A 25,868-nucleotide genomic window follows, 5' to 3' on the forward strand; every position below is an offset into this window, starting at 1 on the left:
ACCAATGGTTGAATGATCCTAGCGTCAGAGAATGATTTACTGCGGCTAAAAATGTAACCAAGTTCAAGCTCATACTACTCACTGCAAGAAGGCTAATACATCCAGTGACAAGGTGTCGGGATAAAGAAAGGACTTTATTGGGAAAGCCAGCGAGCCGAGATGGCAGACTAGCCTCCTAAAGGGCCATCTGCAGAAAGGACAGAATTCAGTCTTCCTTCATGTCAAGGCAAGGGGTAAACAAAAAAGACAGAGATCAGGTGGTGACAGACAACCCCAGACAACATCTAGGTACTAGCAAGGGACCGAGAGGTGAACTTTGTTCTTGGCCAACAAACATTGGTGTCTGTGGTTTTGATCATGGTGTTTCTACAGATCTTTGCCAACCACTCACTGTTTTGGTATATATTTCTTATCTCCTCAAGGGACCCGCAGTTTTAGGAGCTGTTGTTTGTTGGGGTTTTTTTTGAAAACTTAAGCAGCAAGCAGAATCCTCTGATGATTATCATGTCTACGTGCAAGACTCAGCAGCCAAGCAGAAGCCAGTAACCTGAAGGTTGTGGGAACAAGGCCGGCTTGAACAAGATGCAGTCAGAAAGGCAATGCTCTCAGTTACAAAAGACATCGAGAGAGGTTGGGGGACCCCTCGGGGAAGGGGGGGCACCAGCGAGTAACTGTGAGTTGCAAAGACTGGCAAGCAGCTTCCATCTCGATGTGCTTGCATCTCCCTGAGCACAGCCGAGATCACCCGGGTGCAGAAGTTAGAGAGTGTGCAGCTTGAGTCAGGACATCGGGAGTGGGTTGGTAAAGACGCCTTGGGCAGGTGCCTCTCAGGGACCAGGTGGTTCCCTCCTGTTCAGCAGGCCACCCTTTTGTCAACGCCAAGGCACCGAGGAAGCGAGATGAGCCACGGGAAGGTCGTCCGGTCGCTCTCAGTCGACGCCCAGAGAATCAAGTGGGCTTTTCCAGGTTCTGCACACGGCCCTGTCCCCCAGGGCCCGAGTACGTACAGGAGCCAAGCACGGCGTCCCTCGCCCATGGTGGGCAGGCTCCACTTCGGAACCATCCTTCGCTTCCCACGCCCTCACCTCTCTCTGTGACCGGTCAGGAGGAGGCTTCTGGTGCCCTTGGCTGAATTTGGATCTTGCCCTGGCTGCCCTGGCACACTCTCAGATCCCTGACATCTCTGCCCCTCCAGCTCTCCCTTTATCCAGAGCTCTGAAGACAGAGCAGGCTTAGCACGTGTGCATCACTTTCGAGCTCGAGCGACAGGTCAGGACAGCGGGGCGTTCGTGAAGTAAAAGGGTTAGAGACCCTGGGTGCGGCGCTTCCCGGCCGGTCGGTGGCTCTCACGCATTTCTCCTCTGGCTGATTTTACTCCTGCACCAACCGAACAGCACGAGCGAACCCCTCATGCTGCTCCGGGCTGGGTTCAGGCCTTGCTCGGCTGGCATTCGTTTGTGTCCTGCTTTGCAAGCCTTGCGTGTCATTTCATCTGACCCTAACCACGGGCCGGGGCAGGTTGCTCCTATGCTGGTTGCATCAACCTGTTAGCGAGAAGAGGTCCGACACCCACGAAGGCCAGCCGGGCGGTCAGCACGGCCTTCGCCAGGACACCTCCGCCTTCGACTCGCGGTCTGGAGCCCGTCCACCCGCGCCTCCGTCAGCTGAGCAGGCCGTCCGTGGTTTGCCATTGATGATTTATCGCTCGTCAAGATGGGCATCATGGGATGTGTAGTCACAGCTGTACCCAGCTGCGAACGGATGCCGATTCACCATTAACACTATTTTCTTCCCTAATCTCCCAGGTGTCTGTCTGGTTGTATCAGAAGGTGGTCTCTCTGGGAAGCACACTCCGTTTGCTCTGCAGACTGGAATCGGTGAGGGAAGGGCCAGGAAACAGGTCAGCTCTGCTCACAGACGCTTGTGGACTTCGGGGACGGTTTCAAGAATGACAGAGACTCTTACCGAGCAGCTAGAACAAGGGATTTGAAAACTGAGGGATCCGAAAATCAGCTTGGTGAAGATTAAGCGAGAAAATGCACCAACGGTGCTTAGCACACTGCCTGAAAAATGTTAGCCTTAAAATGAAATTGATTATGAGCGATTAAGGTCACGGTTATTATTCTAATGGCTGCTAATCCAATAATCGCCCGCCCGCCCGTATATGCGCCTTACCCACCCACCCCGAAGCTGCTCGGTTTTCCACGTTCCTTTTCAATATCTTGTTTTAGGATTACCTTTCGCTCCATGCCACAGTCAGCAGAGAATTAATCCTGAAAATTAAGAATAAAGTCACGGTGTTACTCAGACAGAGAACTTGGGGACCAGGGTGAGTGTGGCGTTTCCTGTTCAGAGCCGTCAGCCAGCGGCTGGCCGGTTAGACCACTGGGCTCTGTTTGGCAGGGTGGGCGGCACATGAGCCAGCTTGGGAGAGCAAACCCTTCCGCTGTCTGCCGACCATTTGCGCTTGGGGCTGTGAGTGCCTGTCCATGCTTTGTCTTTGTCCTTCCACCCAACACAGGCTTAGGAGCGAGGGTCTGACCATAGGCTGTGTGACCTCTGCTAACAGGTCGGGTAGGTAAAGACACTTCTCCAAGGCTTATATGCTTTGTTTCTAACACGGCCGACCACTGTGTCCAACACATGGTGCCCACGAAAGTTTTATTATCAAGAGAAGCAGCGACAGTAAAAGCAAACTTGAGCCCCTAAATATTGAACCCCAGCTACAGCCTAGGTGGGGGCCAACCAAATTGCTGGGAGCAGAGGCCTGCTCTCTGTAGCTGCTGAGTTATGGCTGGTGGGCACTCAGGGGCTTGGGACGTGGTTATTCACCAATGGGTACAGCAGCGTTTTGACCTTTTAAGAACTGGCATGGCCACTGGCAGGCACTAGCAGAGTATCAGATTTGAACAGCAGCAATATTAATATTGTTACTGCAGATCAAAAAGACAGGGAGCTAGCATTTTTTTGAACCTTGTGAACAGACCTTGTATTTATTTTGTTATGTTAGTTTTATTATCCTGTTTAAACCTTAGAGAATTATTCTGAGGCAGTTTCGGGTTCACTAGTCAAACACCAAATGGTTCCCCTTCCTTTTTTCTTAACCAGTTCTAAGACGCCATCCGTTCCACGTGGCCCTTGCCAAGAAGAAGCACCTCACTTGTTCTCCGCAGAGGCCATTGGTGATGATGATGATGATGATGATGACGATGATGTTAGAGTCTGGTGATGATGCCGATAGCGCGTGCTCATTCAGCATTTACTATGTGCTTCCTGCACAGTAACTCATTTAACCTTCACAATAGCCCTGTGAGGTGGATCCTGTTATTCCCCGCTTGGCTTGAAGCAGTGGAGGTCCAGAGAGGTGAGGTTGCTTTCTCTGAGTCACACAGCTACTGAGCTGTAGAACTGGGGTTTGAACCCCTGGCTCCGTGCTGCCTGGGGTGCCAGCTATCTGCCCTTGGCCTTGCACTGCTCCGGCGGGCAGCTTTCGACCTGTGCGTGACATCTCAGGGACAGCGAGGTCACCCTCAGCTCTGCGCTGGTCTCTGTAGGGTGAGGTGCACGGTCTCAGATCTCTGCTGTGTACAGCTCCCCTGGGCAGTGGGTCCTTATTGACTTAACAACCCTCATCCTTCCCGCTGCTGGCCAAGCAGTAGACGATCGAAGTTGGCTGTGACCCCGAAGGAAGCAGAACTCAGCACCCACACGTCGTCCTGGTACCAGCGACGTTCCCCGTTCGGAGCGTGTTTCCGGGGAAGAATGCACAGGTCACCCCATCCTCGCCTGGGGCACACCTCACCTCTCTCAAAACGGAGGATTTATTCAGCCTGTCATTTGGGATCTGCTGAGCACACTGTTCACCCCACCCCGTGCCATGTTCCTTCGTTCCATCCCACGGGAATATTTGACACGTGCCGTGATTCGTTGGTGTCCACTCACCTTCCTCCGTATTCAGGATTGTCATCAGCTCTGATTTGATTTCTGGGAGGTTCCAGCTTGACGGACAGTGTACATCCCAGGAAGCTCTGACTGCAGCTCAAATCACGTCTTTTCTCATTTGTTCTCCAATCTAAGCCCCCAGGGGGAGCTTGACATTCTCCCTTAACTGCCTGTCCCTCCTGTTACTCACCCCGTCTCTCCCGCATGAGCACACACTGCTAGCGACATCCACTGGCTTCCTTCTCCAGTAGAAGCCACGAATGGACTGGCCACACCATCCCGCCCTCTGACCAGGCTCGGTTTTTAAGGCTGCTCCCCAGGTGCCCCTGGGGACTCTTCCACAGCTTCACGAGCCTGCCACCCACCGCCCGCCCTCTTCCCTTCAGGTCATTTCTTGGCCTTGTGCTTCACAGAGAGTGTAGATGCCATTAGACAGAAGTCCCCGGATCTGCTGCGCTGGCCCTACTTTACCTGCGTGCCGTCCCCTGACTCCAAACCCCCCTTGCCTGCCACCTCACGACCATCGTTCCAGGAGGCCTTGCCTCCACGAGCTTCCCCTTCCGGACGCTCCACGCTGGGCCATGGGGGGCCGAATCCAAGAACAGGCAGCTCTCGTGCAGACTTGCTTCGATTCTATTTTTTATTTTTCCATTGCAGTTGACATGCCATGTTCTTTTACATTAGTTTCAGGTGTGCAGCATAGTGGTGAGACATTTATATAACTCAGTGGTCCCCCGGTGAGTCTCGTACCCACTCGGCAGCATCCATAGTTATTACAGTATGGTCGACCATCGTTCCTACACTTACTTTACATCCCGGAGCCTATTTTATAACTACCTCTTGGTACTTCTTCATCCCTTCGCGTTTTTCACTCAGCCGTCCCCGACCCCCACAATCTGGCCGCCATCAGTTTGCTCTCTGTATCTATGCGACTGTTTCTGGGCTTTTGTTCATTTATTTTCTTTTTTAGATTCCTCATAGAACTGAAATCGTATGGTAATTAATTCTCTGTCTCTGACTTATTTCACTCAGCCTGACGGCCTCTGGATCCATCCGTGTTGTCACGAAGGGTAAGATTTTACCCTTTTTATGGCCGAGTCCTGTCCCGCGGTATACATGTACCATTCTTCCTTATCCAGTTGTCTATCTGTGGACACTGACTTTGTTTCCCCATCTCGGCTATTGTGAATAGCAGTAGTGAACGCAGTGGGACACATATCTTTTCAAATCAGTGTTTTGGATTTCTTCAGATAAATACCCAGAAGTGGGAATCCTGGGTCCTAAGGTAGTTTAATTGTTCATTTTCTGAGGAACCTCCAACCTGTTTTCCACAGTGGCTGCACCAATGGACGTTCTCCTCGACGGTGCACGAGGGGTCCCTTTTCTCCACATCCTCACCAACCCTTGTTTATTAATTTATTGGTGATACCAGTTCTGACGGGCATGAGGTGACATCTCATGGTGATTTTAATTGGCGCTTCTCTGATGATTAGTGATGTTGAGCATCTTTTCATGTGTCTCTTGGCCATCTGCGTGTCGTCTTTGGAGAAGTGTCTATTCAGGTCCTCTGACCTGAAGTCCAGTTTTTGAATTGGGTCATTTGAGCGTGTGCGTGTGCGCATGCGTGTGCGTGTGCACGTGCGTGTGCATGTGCGTGTGCGTGTGTGTGCGCGCACGTGTGCGTGCGTGAAGTCGTTTGAGTCCTTTATATGGTTTGGATGTCATCGTCTCACCATGTCTCACACCTCCCTCTACAGCTCAGTCCCCTTTGCTGCCTCCCATCCCCCACCTGCTCCTTCCAGGCTGGACTTTCCCAGGCCTCTTCTCTGTCTACTCGCCCTGGGCGAACTTAGCGGTCACGTCCACTGCCGTGTGAATGACTTCCAGCCCAGACCTCTTCTCCACAGCACTCTTGTGTCCAAACGCCCAACTGTACTTGCACGTGGATGCCACACGGACATCTCAAGTTCACTTCCTAAACACAACTCTTTATTTCCTCCCATCCCCAAACCCGCTTCCTTCTGAGTCTGCTCTAGCTCAATGATAGGTACCATTAATCAGGCCCCGGGGATTTGCCAGGCATCTCCCGACCCCGTTGTCTGCGTCGTCCCTTATCTAACGGCCGTGGTTCGACGTGGTAACTGACTGCGTGGGAAGCAGAGTCAGAGGTTGAGCGACTTGTCTCACGTCATAGTGGGAAACCGGGACTGGGACCCAGGCTCGCGACTTGGACAGGCTCGCTCTTTCCACTCCGCTCATGCCGCTTCGAATCCGGGCTCCTGCCCGATCGTGTGGAGACTGTCTTCTTCCTCCGGTACCTGCAGGGCCACTACGTGGCAGAATTCCAGAGGGACGTTTACTGCGTCATCTGTGCGAGCGGCCCTTCCTGGAGTTATGCCATTACAACCGTTCACTTAAGCCGGGACGAGAATGTGGCCCCTAGAGGTGGGCAGGTGGCGGCCATGGCTGCCTTCATTCTGGCTTCCTTTGTCCCATCTCACCCCAGGGGACCCCATTCTGAAGCTTCTCTTCCCTCCCCTCCATCCCATCCCACCCATTCTGTTTACCAGGCACCTCTCAGGCCAGGCACCCTGTCAGACTCTGCAGACGCAGAGACAGATCAGCTGTGGTCCCCACGTGTGGGAGTGTGTAGGTCAGGGCTCACCACAGGAACAGACGTAACAGGATGTATATCTACATATTAGAAATAGAGATATGTATAGGGAGAGAGAGAGAGACAGACAGACAGAGAGAGAGAGAGAGAGGGAGAGATTTTAAGTAATTGGCTCACACAATTGTGGGGGCTGGCAAGCCCTAAGCCCATATGGGCAAACCAGCAGGCTAGAAATTCCAGCAAGAGTTGATGTTGCAGTTTTGTTCTAAAGTCTGAAAACACAGGCAGAATTTCCATGTTGTCATCTTGAGGCCAAATCCTTTCCTCTTTAGGGCACCTTTGTCTTCGCTCTTAAGACCTTCGACTGATTGAATGCGGCCCACCCATATCACGGAGGGTCATTCACTTTATTTAAAGTTGACCGATTGTAAATGTTAATCACCTCTGTAAAACAGCGGCAACACTTTGCCTGTTCTCCAGGTGTCCAACCACATGACTGGGTACCACGACCTAGCTGAGGTGACACATGAACCACCAGGAGGAGGTCACGGTCACTGACAAGAAGAACACAACTCAGTGCTTGCTAGGCTAGTGGCACATGCTAGGGGATGCACAGGAGGAAGTAATTCAGATTTTCCAGAAGGAACAGGGAGTGGAGTGGAGCGGGTGAGTCTTGCAGGTGAGACGGGGAGAGGAAGAAAGACACTCTAGGCTGACGAGGCAGCTCAGAGAGCACGGGAGAGGCCTGAAGACAGAGGCCAGGGGGCTGGAGGGTCCCTGGGCATGTGTGGGCACGAGACAGGTGGGGTCCCTCAGTGGGGTCCTCAGATGTCACACTTGGGCATTGGTTGCATTTCGTCAGACCAGGTCGATGACTCCTGGACCTCAGAGCCTGTCATCCTAAAGAACTGTTCTTTCTGTGTCTCCATGGCTACTTGAGACCTCAAGGGCTTGATTCTTCAAAAAAAAATTTTTTCTAATTTAAACAAATTTTAAAAACTTGATTTTCTAGTTGTAGAAGTGTTTTTTTTTCTACATTGTAGAAAATTGGAAAACTATAGAAAAACAAGAGAAAAATTGGCTGAAGTACCACGTGGTGACTGTTGTTACCTTTTGCTGCTTCTGGGCGGTCTGTTTTCCCTCCGTTAAGAAGTGATCTGGCCTCTGCTTCCGCCGTCACCTTCTGTGCTGGGACAGGCCACTCACCTTCCGTGCGCTCGTGAGCAGTCTGCTCCCTCTTCCTGAGCCGTCTCCCCTGTAACGTAAACTCTCCGAAGGCACGGCAACGTCTGTCTTGCTCAAGATTGTGTCACCATAACCTCAATACGACGGGTTTAATAAATATTTACTGAAAAAATAACCGAATGCATACATATTTTGTTTTAAATTTAATTTTAAATTAGAAAACACATGGACATAGTTTAAGTCCATATGTTGTTTAAGAGTATGACTCTATTAATAAGTATATCTATTTTTATTGTTGACTAATGTACCTTCTTTTATGTATCTTCCTATTTTTCTCAAGTGAGACGATGTCATGATCATTTTCTCATGACATTAAATGTTCTTTAACACAAAGGTTTAAGTGCTACATGCATTTTCATCCTGTAGTTGCACCATAATTTATTTAAACTTTCCTGTTAGATTTTTTTTCTATTGTGAATATCATTTTTTTTCTAACATGAAAGATTCTGCAATGACAATCTCAGGCTTGAATCTTTGAGAACCTTTTGATTATTGCTTTAGGCTAACTTTTTATAAATGGGGTAGTTGGGCTAAAGGGCCTAAATATTTTTATGGCTCTCAGAACATATCTCTGAACTGCAGAAAAGCTGTACGATTTTCTACATCTGTCATGCCAGCGACTCTTACAATTTCGGAAATTGTTTTCTACTTGACAGGGGAGAGTGACACTTCGTTTTAATTTGCACAGCTTATGTTTTCCCGTCTTCGGGACAGAAAGGCCAGTGTTTGCAACGTGTGCCCCACCACGAGAGTGACCGTCTGAATGAGAATGCGCCGGGAGGGGCCTGTATTTAATAAGCAACGCGGCCAGCGAGGGAACACAGACATAGTCAACCTGACCTCTTTGCAAATGGAGAAACGGAGGCCAGAGAAGAGCAGGAGGGTGCCCGTGTCTCCAGGGGGGCTGGGGTCCCGCATCCCCATGTTCTCACCCAGGCCGCTCACCCACCGAGGGCCACCTCCCCTGAGTTACGCATCTGTGACAGCAAGTGTCTAATGGCTTCTTCCTTTTTTCCTCTTTCTCAGGAACAGAAAATCCCAGTCCCAGATCAGAAAGACAAACCCCATGAAGCCCAGTGAAAAGGACCCAGCAGATAACGGAGAAAGCGATTTGGCGAAGAAGAAATTGGTCAGTTCGGCTTCCTTACGTTTCTCTCGTATGTGTTCTGGTGACTGGGGCAGCCCCTGCCCTCCCTCCAGGAGAAACACGGGCTAAGGTGAGGTCAGGCAGAGAGATGTGCCCAGGAGCCGTGTGAATCGTGAAGTGTATGCAGGCGGCACAGCCCATGGATGGCTTGGCTTATGCTTTGGTTGATAATGCTATCCGCTGGTGACCGACTGTCTGAACTCTGCAGGGGATGGTGTCTGCATCCCAGAGGTCACTTCTCAACAAGGGGACGTTGATGTTGAAAGCGACGATGCCATCATCCTTAAGAGTATGCCGAAACCCATCCCTCGCCCCACCGTAAGTCCTGGTTCACCTGCCCCCTCCTCCAGGAAGTCCTCGGCACACAGACGCCCTAGGCCCTCTCTTTAAACCGGACGCCAAAACCAATAGAGAGCACCGCTCTGTGCTGGCCCTTTACACGTGACTCTCATTCGGTTCTCCTGGCCGCCCCACAGTGAGGGCATCACTACCCACCTTTTACAGGTGAGGCTCTGAGCCTCTGAGAGGGCCGAAGCCACTTGTCTGAGGCTGTGTAGCTAGTTCAAGGTGGAGCCGGCCTCAGACCTTGACCCATCTATGCCTCGTCTCCTGCGATGAGTGTAGAAGCAGCCGGGACTCAGAATATGGCCGTATTTCTAATAACTTTTATTTAGCAGGACAGAGATCAGTACTAGGACATCTGCCAGGTTGCCGGAGAAGTGTGCAATCCGCAGGCTGAGCTCCATTATCCCCATTTCACAGGTACGAGGGGGAGATCCGGGAGGCCGGGCCACTCGCCCCCCCATCATCCAGGGACACGGCAGCGTTACGTTAAGCAGATATTCCCTTCGCGCAGACACTGTCTGCTTTCCCGGGGCTCACGTTCGGTGAGTCACGGCTCCTTTCGGGCTTCTGGTGTGACGGGCTGGTGTCTTCCCGCCCACGCTTTAGGCCCCAGCCACACTGGACGGCGTCCCTTTCCCACGCACCCCAGGGCGTCCGTGTCCGTGGCCCTTGGCTCAGCGCCCCTCACCTCACGCCCTTCCTCCAGGTCCCGCCTCTTCCAGGAAGTCTTCCATGATCCGGCCCAGGTCGGCTCAGCGCCCCTCCGTGTTTTCCCGGGCGCTCCTCAGCCATTGCGTGTCATGGCGTCCCCGAGAGCTTCTTCGTCAGCGTCCTGCTCTGGACCACGGCTGGCTGCAGTCAGTTCCAGAAAGAGCCGGTTCTCCTGGAGCCCCCTGCGTGGTCCGTATGCAGAATGGTCACTGCCCTGAGTGCTTCCGTGCTCGGTAAACTAGCCCGACGGTCGGGAGCTGGCTTGTCGTTTGAGAAGTTTCGGGTCCCTGTCGAGCAGGTGTTTTCCCACCGCTGTGAATTCCGGGGTGGACGTTCCCGCACGCATGCGACGCGACTCGCTCCCGGCACCTCTTTTATTTCCATGAAACCCAGTTCGCTGGCTTCTTGTCTCCTCTTTGTGGACGTGAGGCCCCCGAGGGCTTCTGCGTCCCCCGCACGTGCCTGCGGCCGCCGTACCCCCCACCTCTGGGAGCGGACGGCTGAGGCGACCCGTCCGAGACACGATTAAAGATGCTTCTCCGACATCCGTGGCAAACTGGCCATGCGGCGAATGGATTCTCAGGCCAGGCTGTGTGCGCCACGGCCTGTGCTGCCTTGAGGCTGCCGGAGGAGGCGGGTGGGAGGCGGCCACCGGGGCTGGGGGCCTAGGGGCTGTTCCCGGGGCCTAAGGGCTGTTCCCTCGGCCAGTGCTGAATGCGCAGGACCGAGTGACAACCAAGTAGCAGCACATCCTTTTTCTTCCAAACTCGTAGCCTCCGCCTTGTTCAAAGCTGCGTCTCCAGCGTGCGGCTCGGGCGCGTGTGCCGAGTCGGGGTAACTCTGCGGGCAGGTGGGAGCAGGACCTGTCTCTCCCATTTGCACTTGTAAACGTGGAAACTCAGAGACGCCGAGCGACTTGCCTGACACACGCAGGGACTGGCAGAGCGTTTCGCATATGCTGAGTGAAAGCACGAAAAGAAAAAAAGGGGCGGAGTCACGGCCAGACCCCGGAAGCTTCTACTGCAAAGCGTGAGGCCCCCCTTCTGCCCCAGCCCTGGGGGGGACCCTCCCTGGGTGTTTGCCAGTCGCTCCCCTCCCTGCCCGAGAGCCTCACTAAGAGGGAAAATGAAGTTTCCAAAGGAAGAGTCACAAGCAGGGGTGACTCCTGGAAGATGCATGTCCCTTCCAAGGCTCTTCAGCTGTGGCTATGACTTGAGAACAGGGCGGAAAAAACTTTATCCATTTCCTGTTCAGACAAGAGAACATGGCCACACTTCCTGTGTGGGCGCCCCGGCCCGTTCCAGTGAACTCTGCCCCCTCGCTCTGCATCTGGGAATGTGTAGGCAGAGCCGGGGCCAGAGGCGCCTGGGGACACTCAAGCATGGACTCCCAGGAGCTCAGCTTGGCCCCCCTCACGCGGGGCCCCAGCCACCCCAGGCCCCCCAAAGCTGCCTGTCCCAGGAGCGGGACGCCAGGTGGGAGGAAAAAACAGGTAAACAGAGAAACCTGACTTGGTACCCACCACGGAGGCCTTGGGGTCCCAGTGTGGGTGACAGACAGCCCGTGACCACAGGCCCTCGTGCCTTTGTGTCCTGGTCCCTGTGACTTTGGCCGTGGTGTGCCGACTCTCCAGCTGCAGTCTCCTGGGGCTGACAGCCCCTCCGGCAGTGTGGCTGTGCTCACGCAACGAGACCACGCTGGATGGTGTCCCCTTCTCCCTCCGCTGTCTCCACAGAGGGCACGTTCTGTCCCTGGAGCTGGTGGTGACAGGTGGTGGGCACGGGTGGGCCGCCAGGGGCAGGGGCTCTGGGACATGGCCCCCACCTGTCCTCCACGCCCTGCCGATGGCAGCGGACAGGAGAAGCGTGGTGAGGCGGGGAACAGGGGGGCCCGGCACAGCCCAGGGGGTCGGGAGGAGTGTCATCTGAGCTGAGACCCAGACGGCGACTCTAAAGACAACAGGCCACGGAGAAGGGGGCGTTTTGTCCAAAATGCGATTCCGTTCCCTCAACGAATCCTTTCAGTTCAAGCCGCGCTCGCTGCAGGAAAATCCAGTCGCCCCTCGATATCTGTGGGGGGCTTGTTCGCCCTCAGATACCAGAATCGGGGGTGCTCGACTCCCTTACATAAAATGGCATAGCGTTTACGTATAGCACACGCCCTCTCCCGCATACTTTAAATCGTCTCCAGTTTACTTATAATACCTACAACAGTGTAAATGCTGTGTAAATAGAGGTTGTACTGTACTGTTTAGGGAATAATGACAAGAAAAAAGTCTGTGCACGCTAGCACAGCTGCGGCCAGCCATCGCAGGCCAACTACGCGGTACCTGTCAGCAACAAGGGCGCTTTCCAAATATTCTCCACCTGCGGTTGGTTGGCTCCACGGATGTGGAGGGCCGACTGTATTCCATCCCCATGGCCTACAAACCCTCCCTCTCGCCCTCCATCCAATTACGGGCACCCCGTCACCCTGTCTGCAGTAGGCTCAGTGCCCGAACACAGAGAGCGAGAAGCAAGACCACCATCCCTAAAAAGTGAGACCCCCGCCCAGTGTCCAGCCTCTGCGCCAACACTCACCAGCTTAACTCCTTTCTTTTGCATAATATCCTGGGATGTTATGTGGCTTTAGCATCATCCCCATTTACAGACGAGGACGCCGAGTCACGGAGCAGCTGTGTAACTGGGCTAAAGTTACACAGTTGTGAGTGGCATTTGTGCACGGAGCTGGGGGTCCGACAGAGCATTATCCAAGAGATGAATGTACACGTTAAGGGGCGGACCAGACACTGGCAGTGGGTCTTAGGGAGGTCGTCTCTGGGAGGGAGCGTTTCGGGTGGATGTAGCCCAGGCCAGGTCACCAGAGACCTTGGCACGTCACTTAGGCGATGGCCGTTCCGTATGACCGGGCCACGGGACTGGAGAGAGAAAACGAAGTGCGAGCACTCTTTCCGGACACTCGCTACGTGCACGGACGCTCCGGCACCCTTGTCCGGCTACACGTCACCCCCCAACGACCTGTGCAGCCAGCGCTGTCATTTAGATGCCACTTCACAGCCGGGCAAGCTGAGCCCTGGCAAGGTCAAGACATTGGCTCAGGTCCCCCAGCTCAGTGGTGGAGCCGGCTGGCATGCAGCCCGTGCTGGAGGGGGCTCCCCAGGCAGACGGGAGGGGGGACTGGCTGTCGGGTCCCCGCTCCTTCCAGCGTCGGGCTGACACAGCTCCCTGAAGTGTGGCCCTCATCTGTCTCGTTTATTATTGTATCCCCAGAGCTTCGTGAGGGCCCGGCACCCCCCACACACGTGCACGCGCGCGCACACACACACCACACACACATATTGAATGATGGCAGAGAAACTGCCTTCCACGAGCACCGGGGTCCCCATCTGGTGAGTGGCCCACGTTCCCCAGGCCAGCCCAGGATGGGCTCCTGCTGCCTCCAGCTCCTGCTGACCGGCCAGCCCGTGGGGCCCAGGTGCTTCCGCCCCGTGCTTCCGTCGTGGCCCTGGCCGTCCTGGATGGGCAGACTGCGTGCAGGGCAGGACTGCATGGAGGCAGATGCCCGGATCTCCAGGCCAAGTCCTGTTGCTCCGTCTGCATATCTTTGTCCCTTGGCTCGTACTGGCCTGCAGATGGGCCCCTCTGCCTGAACGGCGTGTGCATAGGGGTGTGCGTGTGCTTGTGTGTGTGTGAGCACGCGCGTGTCCGTGTGGCTGTCAGGAGCCTCGGGACCCCGGCTATGGCTCCCAGATGCAGGGGCAGCAGCGGGTGACACTGTGGTGTGCGGGATGACTACGTGGGCACTGGAGCTGGACACCCCAGGCCCTACGCCCCGTCCCAGGCAGCCCAGGGACAGCTCTGAACCTGTTTCCTCACCTATAAAACCAGAACAAAAGAGCATCGGTCTGTGGATTTCACGCTATAATACCCGCACCGTGCCCAGAACGCCTGGCCCGTAGCCGCGAATAAGTGCCGGCTGCTACTGCCGGTGGCCGTGCTCTGGCTTTGCTGTTTGCTCCTATGTGGGTCCGAAAACTGGCCAAATTCAGCTAAAACAGCAGCGTGTAGCCGAGTGCCAAGTCTCACGTGCTGTCGTCTGCTTTCCCAGGCCTGGTCCTGCTGGCTCGTCGTGGCCTCTTTCGTGGGCGCCTTCGGCTCCTCCTTCCTGTACGGGTACAACCTCTCCGTGGTGAACGCCCCAGCTCAGGTGAGTGCCCATGGCCGCGGGGCGCGCCCAGCAGGAGGCACTGCGGAGACGTGGAAAACTTGGGATGTTCCTGCCAGGTGCTGGATGGTGGTACCCGAACCTGCAAACCTCAGGCCGATTCTGTGCCCGACCTTTGCCAGACCCTGGAGCGGGGAACAGAGAGGAGGAGACCAGCCCCCACCTTCGCGTGGGAGGCGGGAGATGCAGAAACAGGGGGTGATGACAATGCGGCGGGCAGTTCCTCGAGGCCGGAGTGGGGACAGGAGGCCGGCCCCGGAGGGCGCAGGGGCGGAGGGCGCAGGGGCGGCCCCCGGGGGGTCTTATGCCAAGGCGAGGAGTGTGGTGTTTGAGGGGACACGGAGGGACACACAGGGACAGTCTTCTCATCTGTTCTGTTTGTAATCAGGGCTTTTAACCAGAGCCAGAGATCCCTTGAGAATCTACTGGTTGATCCATTATTGGCTTTTGTTTCCCTGGGGTCCCATCCTTACGGGCAATTACCCAGCCCCCCGTAACTGCCCTGCCGGTTTGCAGGTGAAAGTTTGGTCCTCCCTTATCTAGACTGTTTGGTTTAGGTGCTACCCACTGCTAGGGATGCTAAGGAAGGGGACCTCCCTCCACCCTTGGGGTAACGTGGATGGGGTGTGAGGGCAGATTCGGGAGGAGGCGATGCCTGAGCTGTGTCTTGAGGGTGAGGTGAAGGCAGAGGCCTGACATGGGAAACATCTGCAGAATGCTCGTGCGTGGTTGGGGGCAGGTGTGTTTGGAGCCCACGGGACAGCAGCTAAGGGAGCAGGCGGGAGCAGGTCGTGGACATCCCTGGATTTCTCCACTTTTCAGGCTTTTCCTTATTTGGGGGCCCCGTACCCTTCCCCCCCCCACCCCCCACAAAACTCCAGGGAGGCTGGACCGATGGGTCTCAAAGACCTTTGCACTGATGGCTTGAGGGGTTGAGAGGCAGCCATGCAAAACCTGAACCTGGAATAGAATGATATGGGTTTGGAATATGATCAAACCCAAGGGCGCACCTTGCACAGAGGTGGGGTGGGGGGACCCAGGAAGCTCTGGGTCTTATCTGCCTGACTGTCGCTGGACGATGAGTGTCCTCTTTCGTTGTGCTCAGTTTTCAACTTGAAAGCTGGCCGTGGGAGCCAAGCATCTCGGGTATCTGGAAGTCGAGAGGCACCTTCTCCACCCAGTTAGCCAGGGTCCTCCAGGGGAAGTGCCCAGTGGGAGGACATAAAGCCCCACCCACGTGCAGACCGGACATCAAGTGAAGTCAAAACTAGAGCTGGGCATGTTGCTGAGGACCTGTGACGTGTCCACCAGGGATGCTCATCGGAGCCTCAGAGGCCAGGGTTTCGATTAGGGGCTGGTCACAGAGGTGCCCTCTGCTTGGTGGGGACACAGTCCCGGCTCGCAGAAGGAAAGCGAGCGCTCTGTCTACACCACGCTGTTGACAGGGTTCGGGCCCCACAAACCACTCTTACCAGTTCTCAGAGTGGTGGGAACCTTCTTGAAACCCAGATTCCCCAAGACGGGGCGCACGAGGCCAGTTGAGGGCCAGCCTCGCAAAGCTGCCATGCAGAGGGGAGCAGTCTCAGGCCAGAAACGGCGACAGCTTCTGCACGGGAGGCCTCAGCCCTGCCCCTCAGGTGACAGTGGGTGGCACTGCTGGGCTTGTGGAATTTTGTGCTTGCGGAGTCTTTCCTTCCGAGAGCCCGGTGTGCTGGAGAGCACTGTCACCCTCTTCGCTGTGCTGGGTGCTGGTGGTGTGGACTGTCTTTGCGAGTCCCTCAGGCGTGGTGCCGGCTGTTCGCAGTGGTGTGTGTATTCTGTCCCGTCCACAAAAGTGTCCTATTTACGTGTAGTTTGATAGCATCCTGAGGATAATTTTAGATGAATTCACGATGGGCTCCGTGTGACCAGTAAGGAGCACGGATATCATAAAACAGGCTACGCGGTAATTTACCGCCCATTGTCGGGCAATTTCCTGTCACCTGGAGGTGATCTAAGCCAGTCTTCCTGGTCACACATTGCGTAGTTCAGTGTGTTGTCAGGAGCTTGGCCCCGGAGCCATTGGCTGGGGAGCTAGAGGTAAATCGTTCATGGATTCCTCAGCCTGAGAAATAAACTAGTCTTGGACACTTATTTTAGATTTAGAAACACTGATATCAACACCACCACCAGCCGCCTCAACTTCTCACTCTTATCATGTGCTCTCGTGGCCCCTGCTCTGTGCTTTTTCCTCATCTTCACATTAAATCCTCGCCGTACCTCTCAGGAGGGAAGTGATCTCACAGATGAGGACCCCCGAGGCACAGAGAGGTTGGGTAACTTACTCAAGGCCGCCCAGCAGGGAAGGGGCAGAGCAAGCCTTGAACCCGAGACTCTCCACTCTTTGATCTCTCTTCTGCTTTAATCTCGGCCATTACAGGAGCCTCCTGACTGGTCCGCTGCCTCCAGCCTAAACTTCCTGAAATAGCACCTACGTCGTTCTACAGTACAAGTCAGAACGCTTGATTCCATGCCCCAAACCTCCAGTCACGCCCCGGTACCCACAGGATTACGTGTGGACTCCCTACGCTGGCGTTCAAGGTCAGTCAGGAGCGGCCCCTGCTGAGTTCTCTAACCCCCCTTCAGCTGCTGGGCCACCCTCCGACCCCACTGAATGACCGCGGTTTCTCTGCGTCCGCGCACGGCTTCCAGCTGCAGTGCCTTCGTCACTGCCTGCCTTCATCCGACCTGAGCCGCTGCACCTGCCCTTCCTGCCTACCTGAGCTGGGTCACGTGGCTTCCTGCTACCACGGCACTCTCCGCCCCGGGCTATCATTGCACATTGACTCTGCTGTCGTCTCCACTAGCCCTCGAGCTGCTTGAAGGCGGGGTCTGCAGAACTTGTATCTGGAAGACAGGATGGGAACTCAGGCCCCGGTGGTTAGGAAGCAGGTGTGCCGGGGCCCAGTGGAAAGTTAAAACACGGAATCGTGAATGAGATACAAAGCTGGCCCCAAGGTTAGCTAACGAAGTGGGTCTTAAAGCTGCAGCAGGTCTTCAAAACACAAACACACACACACACACACACACACACACACACACACACACACGAAAAAACGAAAAAACGTCATTTCGCTATAACATCGATGAGATGCTGTAGAAAATTAACTCTTGTTTATATCAGTTACCTTGTGGTAAAATTGTTTTTTTATACGTCGTCTCGCTAAAGTTTCAGAGCCTACCGATGGCGCTAAGTGAGGACTTCTTGCATAAAAAAGACGTGACTGACCCGCAGCAGAAACTCAGTTTCAAACACAAACACTTGTTCAAGTGCCTGTTCTGTTCCAGGTACTACAAGTCAGTGTCCATACGTATTAGGTCCACAAATCTCAAACTCAGTGAACGTTTGTGCAAATAATTAGCTGAACGACCTTCGTGGCCTGGCCTCGGCTACCATGTAGGCCTCCGGGCTGCCTTTCGTCTAGGCCTTTGCTGGTTTTGCACTTGGATAAGGCAGACAGAGAGCACAGGGCCCGCTCTGCGAGGCCGCATCGAGCCCCTTGGTGAGTCGGAGACGGTGGGCTGTCACGGTGTGTGGAGCCCCGGTGGGAGGAGCTGGTTCTGGTGCTACCGTGGGCATTTGGGTGGAGGTATCCTAGGCCAGGTGGGAAAGAGGAGTTTTTTAGAGGAACTTTCTAGAATGGATTTTATGGATTGTAGATTAGGGTCACCTTCAACTTGACTAGATGCTGCCAAACTGTCAAGACCATTGTACAATTTAAACTCCCACCATGGTGCGGGAGAGTGCGCACCGCTGCTCAGTCGCTGCTTGGTCTTACCAGACCTGTTAGTTTTTAGCCTCCTCGGGGGTGAATGAGCTCTGCCCAAGTACAGGGTATGGCTCCAAGCTCTCGTCTGACCCTCACAGCAGCCCTGAGACAGTGTCATCGCTCTCACTTTGCAGATGTGGAAACCAAGGTCCAGCGAGTTTAAATCATTAGCCGGCCATGATGCTGGGATTCAAGCCCAGGTCTGTGTAACCAGAGCCTGTGAGTTTTCCACAACGCCAGAGGCTGACTTTGCAGAGATCTGTGGTTCCCTCTTGGGGAGGGTAGTGCCATGACCTCAGTCTTTGGTTCACATCGGAACCACCCAGGCCCCGTCCCAGACCCACTGCCTCAGAATTGGCAGTGACAGGGATCTAGTGGGCATGAACTGGTATCTCACTGTGGTTTTAATTTGCATTTTCCTGTCGACTAATGATTTTTAGCATCGTGTCATTAGCTTACCGGTCACGCGAATTTTCTTTGGAGTCTGTTCACATCTTTCGCTCATGTTAAATTGGGTTATTTGTCTTCTTATTGACTCATTAGAGTTCTTTATATATTGTGGTTACAAGTCCTTTGTAATATATGTGTTACAAACATGTTATCTCAGTCCGTGGCTTATCTTTTCATTCTTATCTTTGGAAGAACTGAACACTTTGATTTTGATGAAATCCAAATGAGCATTTCGCTTTTCTTTAACGGTTAGTGCTTTTTGTGTCTTGCACTTTTGCCTGTCCCAAGGTGGCAGAGGTTTTGTCTCAAGTTAGCTCCGTGCATTGTGGACACATTTCCCAGATGCTTCGGCTGTGCCCCAGAGTTGGCGAAGCCCAGGTATAGCAGTCACTCTAGGTTTGAAGTCAGATTTGAGTTTGACTCCCAGGTTTGCCACTTACCAAGCAAGTCATGTCGTCTCTTGGTGCCTCAAAATGAGGCAAAAATAGGGCTCATCCAAAAACGTTGACAGACAGGGTCAACGAACTAAAGTTCAACCAGAATTTAGCAAAGCTCTAGCACAAAGAAGGTCTTCTAGAAAAGCTGCATATTTACATACCGCTGGCTTCCAGCCGTGGGAGGGAACAGAAGGAGTAATTCGGTTTCTCGTTTGTTTTCAGTACATCGAGGCCTTTTGCAATGAGACGTGGGAAAGGAGGCATGGACGTCCGATAGACCCGGACACTCTGACTCTGCTGTGGTCGGGGACAGTGTCCATATTCGCCACCGGCGGACTCGTGGGGACGCTAATGGCGAAGCTGATCGGAAGGTTTCTTGGGAGGTCAGTGGGGGCTGTCTCAGCTTGGGGACCCCGTCCATAATGTTAATGATATGTCTGTGTCACGGTCACGATCCCAGCTGGCAATAAAATGCCACTTAGCTCATCCGGAGAGAGCGGAAATGGGGCACCAGAGGCCAAGGACACGTGAAGCCGTGGGCGGCGGGCTGACGAGTAAGGGCCGAGGTGGTGGTCGGAGCTCCGCTGTCCCAACAGGGAGGGACCAGGGAGAAACACGCTGGCTTCTCCCTCGCCCCGCCTCCCAGTCTGCTGCTGGTGCCTCTCACCGGTCAAACCCAAGTGGGAGCCAGAAAAACTTGAAGCCTCGTGATGCTGTGTGGGGGCCCAGGGCCCGGGGCAGGACTGTGGGGAGGAGCTGGCTCTGGGTGTAGGAGCACGTGGAAAGCAGCACAGTGTCTTAGGGGCTGTCCCGCGTAGGCGCGTAGCTCTGCTTTTTAAGGCCGCTCAGGCGGCCTTCCATCGGCTGGACGATCACTCATTCACCAGTTCTCCTCAGACAGACAGTTCGGTTCTTCCAGATCTTCCGTCCTGCAAACAGCTGCAGGGAGTAGGAAAAGCATCACGTTCCCCTCCAGGCTTCTCCGTCAGGTCCACTTTACCGCATGAGCTTCGCCCCTCTCTTCGCTGTCATGCAGGCCTTTTCAGATCCGATGACTTAGCGACAAGTGCTCCCAGATGTTTTCGTTGTATCCCTGCTTGTAACTTCCTGGGAGATACTGAGGTCTTAGTGGAAATGTAGAGTCTCTGGAGCAGTCACGTCTCCCGCTTATCGGCTGTATGCCCTTGGCCAAGTCATTTAATATATTTGAACCTCTGTTTTCTCAACTATCAAATAGAGACAATTGTTCCTACTTTGAAGAGAATGTTATAAGGGCCAGAGAAAACGATGGAAGGAGAATGGCCCATTAGCAGTAGCTCAATAAAAAGAACTTATTAGTATTTACCATATTATTTACCATCATCCTCATCGTCACCTTGACAGCTATGCATAGTAAGTGCTCAACAAACCTCCACATTGCACTGACCTGAGTTGGAGAGATTTATCAAGCCCCGGGAAGTCTCCCCAGATCCCAGGACCGCAGAAGTACTGCTAGGCAAGGTGCCACATGTTCCTTTCACCTGGCCCCACGTCCCCAGGGAGGAACACGTTAGGACTATGAGGTTTCAGAGCTGGCCTTCCAAAAGCGGACGCAGGAAGCCGTCCTGAAATCACCCACGAGGTGCTCACCAAAGTCTGGTGACCCCATGGGGTAGGGGAGCTGCTGGCATTTTTCTTGTCCCCAAGGCCACTTCCAGGGCGGTGACTGATGGGAAGTCAGTACCGGGGAGTATGGCATAGGGGAGGGTCTGTAGATGGGGAACGGGAGCTGAGAGCTCACACGATGCCTGAGCTCAGCCTGGACCCAGCATGTGACAGCCCCAGCCCTGTCATCTCCTCTGTGCCAAGCAGCTCCTACTTAGGGTCCTGCTGGTGACTGTACTATAAGATCCACAGCTGTTGGAAAACAGGTAAGTGACTGGCTAGCCTCCAGGTAGACACCACTGGCCAGGGGCCCTGAGGTACCCTGCTAAGTCTCTGGCTTAAGCCAGACACTGACCCCAGTTAGATGGGGTCAGTCCTGGCCCCAGGCTCTGTGGCCTGTGACGCGTGCTGTCCTGGTATCTGGCCAGACACTGATCCCTGTTAGATGAGGTCAGTCCCCGCTCTGTGGCCCGTGACATGTGCCGTCCTGGTATCTGGCCGTGGGCACTTTTACCCCCTCACTGCTCTGTAAGAATTCTCTGAACCCAAACAGATGGCACAGGGGAAGGAACACTGAAGCCGGGGTCAGGATGCTGTGGCCCAGCAGGTCCTGACTCCCCGAATTGCCAGGCGTGTGACGTGGGACTTTGTCGCCTCGCCTGTCAGCCAGCTCTCTTCCCAGCTGTATCACGAAGTTGATAAAAGAGGCTTTACCACCCTCAGCAGCAGCAACAAAAGCGAAGGGAAAGCAAACCAGGAAACGGATTTGAGAGATACTAAGTTTCTAAGTGAGGCAGGAGGCCTGGATGCGGAGAGATTAGGTCCACCGGTGCTGGTCTCTAGCCCCAAGCAGCTGCCATTCCCAGTTACCCCCATCACGGGAGTTCTGGGCGAATTGGGGTGAAGCCTCAGCTTAAACAGAAACTCCATCGGGAGAAGAAGGAGCTGAAGTTGAAGAAGCGACCGTTTATCACCTCCTGCTGGGGACCTGTGCTCGACAGGCCATGAATCGCTACTTCTTGCAACTCTGTTATTGTCCCTGTTCTACGAGGGGTGGATCCCAGACCCTGAGAGGCCTGGCAATTTGCCCAGGGTTACAGGCGATACCGGTGACCGGCAATTCGGATCTGGGTCTATCTGATCACAAGCCTACACTCCTCCCAGCACATGGTGACGATGGCAACTGCTTCTTGAGGCCTCATTATTCACCCCGTCCCCCATGGAGCTGTCGGGGAGGAAGAGGAGGCTGGGGTGGGGGCCTCCGGAAGGGGCTTGGGAAAGAAGTTCAGCTGGAGCTGGGAATCCTGGGAGGTCCAGCCGTGGGGCCCATCTGGTGAGGGCATGTTGAACTTGGCTGTGATTTGGGAGAGGGATGAGGACAGGCGAGGACAAAGGGCCAGGAACCGTCTCTGGACCTGGGCCACCCCATTATCTGGTCTCAGGGACGCGGTTCTTCATCTCCCGGAGCCTCTGGCTTGGAGAATTCTGCGCCTAGAGAATTCTGGTTGAGTCCCGGTCCCTCGTTTGTGGTCATCTGTCCTCTGCTTGCATGACGCTAATGACAGGACCTTCCTTCTCTCATGAGACAGGACAGTGACCGGGTTGGCGCACAGAGCCTGCAGGCTCAGCCTGGAACCTGGAACCTGGAACCTGGGTGCTGATGCTCGCAGCGCCCGGGGCCGAGTCCCTCGAGGTCTCTGGGCTTCAGAGTTCATGGCGAAATGAAGATAAAGTACTGGCCGTGTCTGGGGGTCGTCGTGAGGGCCGATGAAAGTGTTCATCTCAGCAACTGGCACAGAGTCCGCGCCCAGCTTCAGTCCGCTGGCGTCATTGTCATCTCCGTCTCGTCCATCACCCTCGTCATCAGCCCCTCCCCGGGAGTGTCCTTCCATCGCTCGGCGGAGCCAGCCGTGAATACTCTTTAAATTGCACTGAAGTGGCCTCCATACAGCCGTCGCCGATCGAGTTCTTCTCTCTGGAGCAGAGAAAATATGTGAGAAGCCACGGGGAAACTCACATGGCCTCGACATCAGAGCCCGGGTCATAATCTTGGGCGACCCATGTGATCACACTCATCCAATCGGCAGACGTTTCTGAGCGCGTGCCGGGAGCCAGGCACTGCTTTTGGCGCTGGGCGTCAGAGGCCAGCGTCTGCTACCCAGGGCCGGTGCTCTGGCAGGCGGGGCAGGCTCCACGTGCGTCACTGCGGGAGTCACGACTCTGGGAAGTGCTAGGAATGCGTGGCAAAGATACGAGAGGCCATTGCCGTGCTCCCGAATGTCCAGATCTGTAGAGCTCAGGTAAGCAAACCCACCTGAGGGAGCCGCTCTGGCGGTTGAGTGAGATAATGTTAACGAATGTCTCGTGTCACTCACAGGGCTTTTCGAGTGCCTGTGACAGAAGCCCAAGTCAAAATGGCTCAGGCCCCAAAGGGAACAAATGGACTCACGTAACTGAACCATAACGTGGTTGTATCCGGTCGTTCATACGATATCGTGAGAGAATCTGCCTCTAGGCTCTGCCTTGCTTTGTGTTGGCTTCACGCACAGGCCGTCTTTCCCTGGGTCGGCCAGATGGCCTCGGCAGCTCCGGCTGGCATTGGTCCTGCAGCGTCCCCAGCACGAACTTCTTCCAGTGGTTCTAGTACAATCCCCAGGCTGGAATCCCCTTTACCCGAGTGAAGGTGCATGCCCTCAGGGCTTTTCGGCCAGGGGCAATTCTCCCCCATTGAGACATTTCTGGTTGTCATGACTGAGGGTTGCTACTGGTACCCAGTAGAGGCCAGGGATGCTGCAAAACATCCTAGAATGCACAGGACACCCTCCTACTACAAAGATGTCCACAGTGCCAAGGCTGAAATGCTGGCAAATACGTACTTTAAAATCACTATGTCACGTGCCCATTCCTGGAGCCACCATTGGGTGGGGACATGACCACCAGCAGCCCCCACACCGAGTGAGGGCAGGGATGTTTCTCGGAGGAAATTGGAGGGACTCCCCCCAGAAGAGGAAGGATGGATAATAAACAGGCACCGACAACCAGCGTTCTGTACAGCACACTGGGCAAACGGCAGGTTGTCAAAAATATCATTTTCCTCCTCCTCTTTTTCCAACGGAACCTTTTAAAACATGTCTTTATTTCATAGCAGTAGGAAAGAACGTTAGCTCCCTAATGCCTGCTGGAGGAGCCTGCATCACATGCGTGCGGCAAGCATGTGTTAGTCAGCTCCATAATGAGGTGTTACAGGCTGAGCTCCCCAATATTCAGAGGGCTGGGAAGATGATAAGGGTCGGCCAACGAGGTTGGAGCAGACGCCCCAGTGAGCGAGATCTGTGTCCAGCGCTGCCAGGAGATGTAGACGAGGCCTGAGCTCTGGCCAGTGGACTTAGCACCATGGAGGTCGCTGGTCGCCTGGACAGCAGCTGTTTCAAGGGCACGTGGGGGAGTCGGTCTTCGGAGTGGGTGCGAGAGAGGAAGAGCTGGAGACGGCGAGTGTAGATGGTGGGTTTTGAGGAGTTTACGATGCAGGGGAGCAGAGACGGTGTGGTAGACGGAGGAAGGTGGGTATCGGGAGTGTTTGGGGTTTTTTTTGTGTGTTTTTTGGGGTTTTTTTTTGCGTTTTAAGATGGTTGCTGCAACAGCACGCTAGCGAGATGTTCCAGCAGAGAGGGAAAAGTCGATAGCCAGGAGCAAGGTTTGGAACCTGCTGAAGCAATATCCTTGAGCAGTGGGAGGGGACAGGGGCTGGTAGGCAGGTCTCTTCGAATTGCTTCCGCTTTCTCGGTGGGATAGAAAGGAAGGTCATCCGCTGAGGAAGAGGACAAGGGCGTTTGGAGAGAGAGGACGCGTGAAATAGTCCCCCAGGAAAGCAGGAGATGAAACGGACCAGAAACTACAGAGTGCTCACACTAGAGGGCGCTAAAGACCACTTGAGACCGTCGGGCATGGATTTGAATGAGATAAGTCAACAGGGTTGCGTGTTTTTCTCCAGCCAAGTGCGGCTTCGGGGTGCGTGTGCGAGGCAGGACGAGCTGTCACCAGGGCTCATGTGTTGCTAGGTGCATGTAATGAACGGGGAGCGAGTCAGCTGGCCAAGGTGTTGAGAGTTTTTTGAATGTTTAAAATCACAGACCTTGGCGTTGGAGCTGGGTACGCGAGTGGATGGACGCCAGGAGGTGACTCACAGAAGGAGCCAGGGACCGTCTCGGCTTATAGGCTCGGTCGGGCTAAAGCGTCGTCGCAAGGGCAGGTGGCGGGAGCTGGTGTCCCCAGAGGTTTCCCATTTCACTGGGGCTGAACGAAAAGGCCTAACACCAGACTGAAGTAGCATCCCCCGTACCGCCCACCGCTGACCCTCGTCCTGTGGGTCAAGTTGAAGCGTGGCGTGGTCGGGGGCAGCTCACACACATCCCCGAGCCTTCTCTGACCCAGGCTAAGTGTCCCCAGGCCCTTTGACCATTTCTCAGGGGACATGGTCTCCACTCCCCTCGTCACCCCATCACCCTCCCTTCTGCCAACAGCTGACGGCCTCTGGGTGATGCAGGGAAGATTTTGTGCCACTGAAGGAGATGGGAGCGATGACCCAGATGTCCAGGGCACAGTTCCGAGGTGCTGGCCTTCTGCTCTCAGAGTCGGCGTGGCACACATCGCCCTGGTTTCTGTTGCCATGTTCATCCCTGAGAAAAAAAAATGGAAACGCCGTGATTAAAATCCCCGTCTCGGAACCCCAGTGAGTCAGCTTGGTGAATTATTTGCAAATAAGTCTTCCAGCCTCACTGGGACACCGCCAGGCTGGGCTTATTTGGGGGAACGAATATATTAATACGATGACCTTGTTTCAAGGGTGCGCAGCCCCGTTTGCATATATTTCAAGTCAGACTTGAATGTGATTTTAACATTTCCCGCACAGCACGAAACACACCATCGCATCTCACACGCGAGCTTAAAGTCTTGCACCGAGTGGCCTCCCCAAAGGCTGCTCTGCTCCCACACTCACCGCTAGAGTCCACGGTCACTGTGCAAGGCCTCGTGGTCTGTCAAAGTGTAAGTCGGCCATGCTGTCCCTCTCCTCAGACGCTTCCAGGGGCTGTCCCTGTCACTCAGGGTAGAAGCCCCGTTGTCACGGCGACGTACCCCCCTGCCGCCCCCTCCACCTTCACCATCTGTGGCTCGCTCCCCGGCCCTCCACTGCCTCCTGCAGTAGCCCACGTCCAGCTCCGCGTCCCTCTCTGCCAGGGCGGCTGCACCCCGAGACCCACGTGGTTCGTCCGCTCTCCGTCTTCCAGTCTGCGCTCAGGTGT

General features: G+C 54.6%; 1 protein-coding gene across 1 annotated transcript in view; it reads left to right on the forward strand.

Moving 5' to 3' along the window:
* The first annotated feature begins 8,867 nt into the window (after positions 1 to 8,867).
* SLC2A9 (solute carrier family 2 member 9) overlaps positions 8,868 to 25,868 on the forward strand; it is a 96,284-nt gene continuing 79,283 nt past the window's right edge. Inside the window, 3 exon segments of the mRNA XM_039838187.1 lie at positions 8,868 to 8,930; positions 14,112 to 14,210; positions 19,147 to 19,307. Coding sequence (XP_039694121.1) covers positions 8,868 to 8,930; positions 14,112 to 14,210; positions 19,147 to 19,307 — 323 coding nt within the window.

This window comes from Pteropus medius, unplaced genomic scaffold (assembly GCF_902729225.1).
Source record: "Pteropus medius unplaced genomic scaffold, Ma_sr-lr_union100, whole genome shotgun sequence".
In the NCBI taxonomy this organism is placed as follows: domain Eukaryota; kingdom Metazoa; phylum Chordata; class Mammalia; order Chiroptera; family Pteropodidae; genus Pteropus; species Pteropus medius.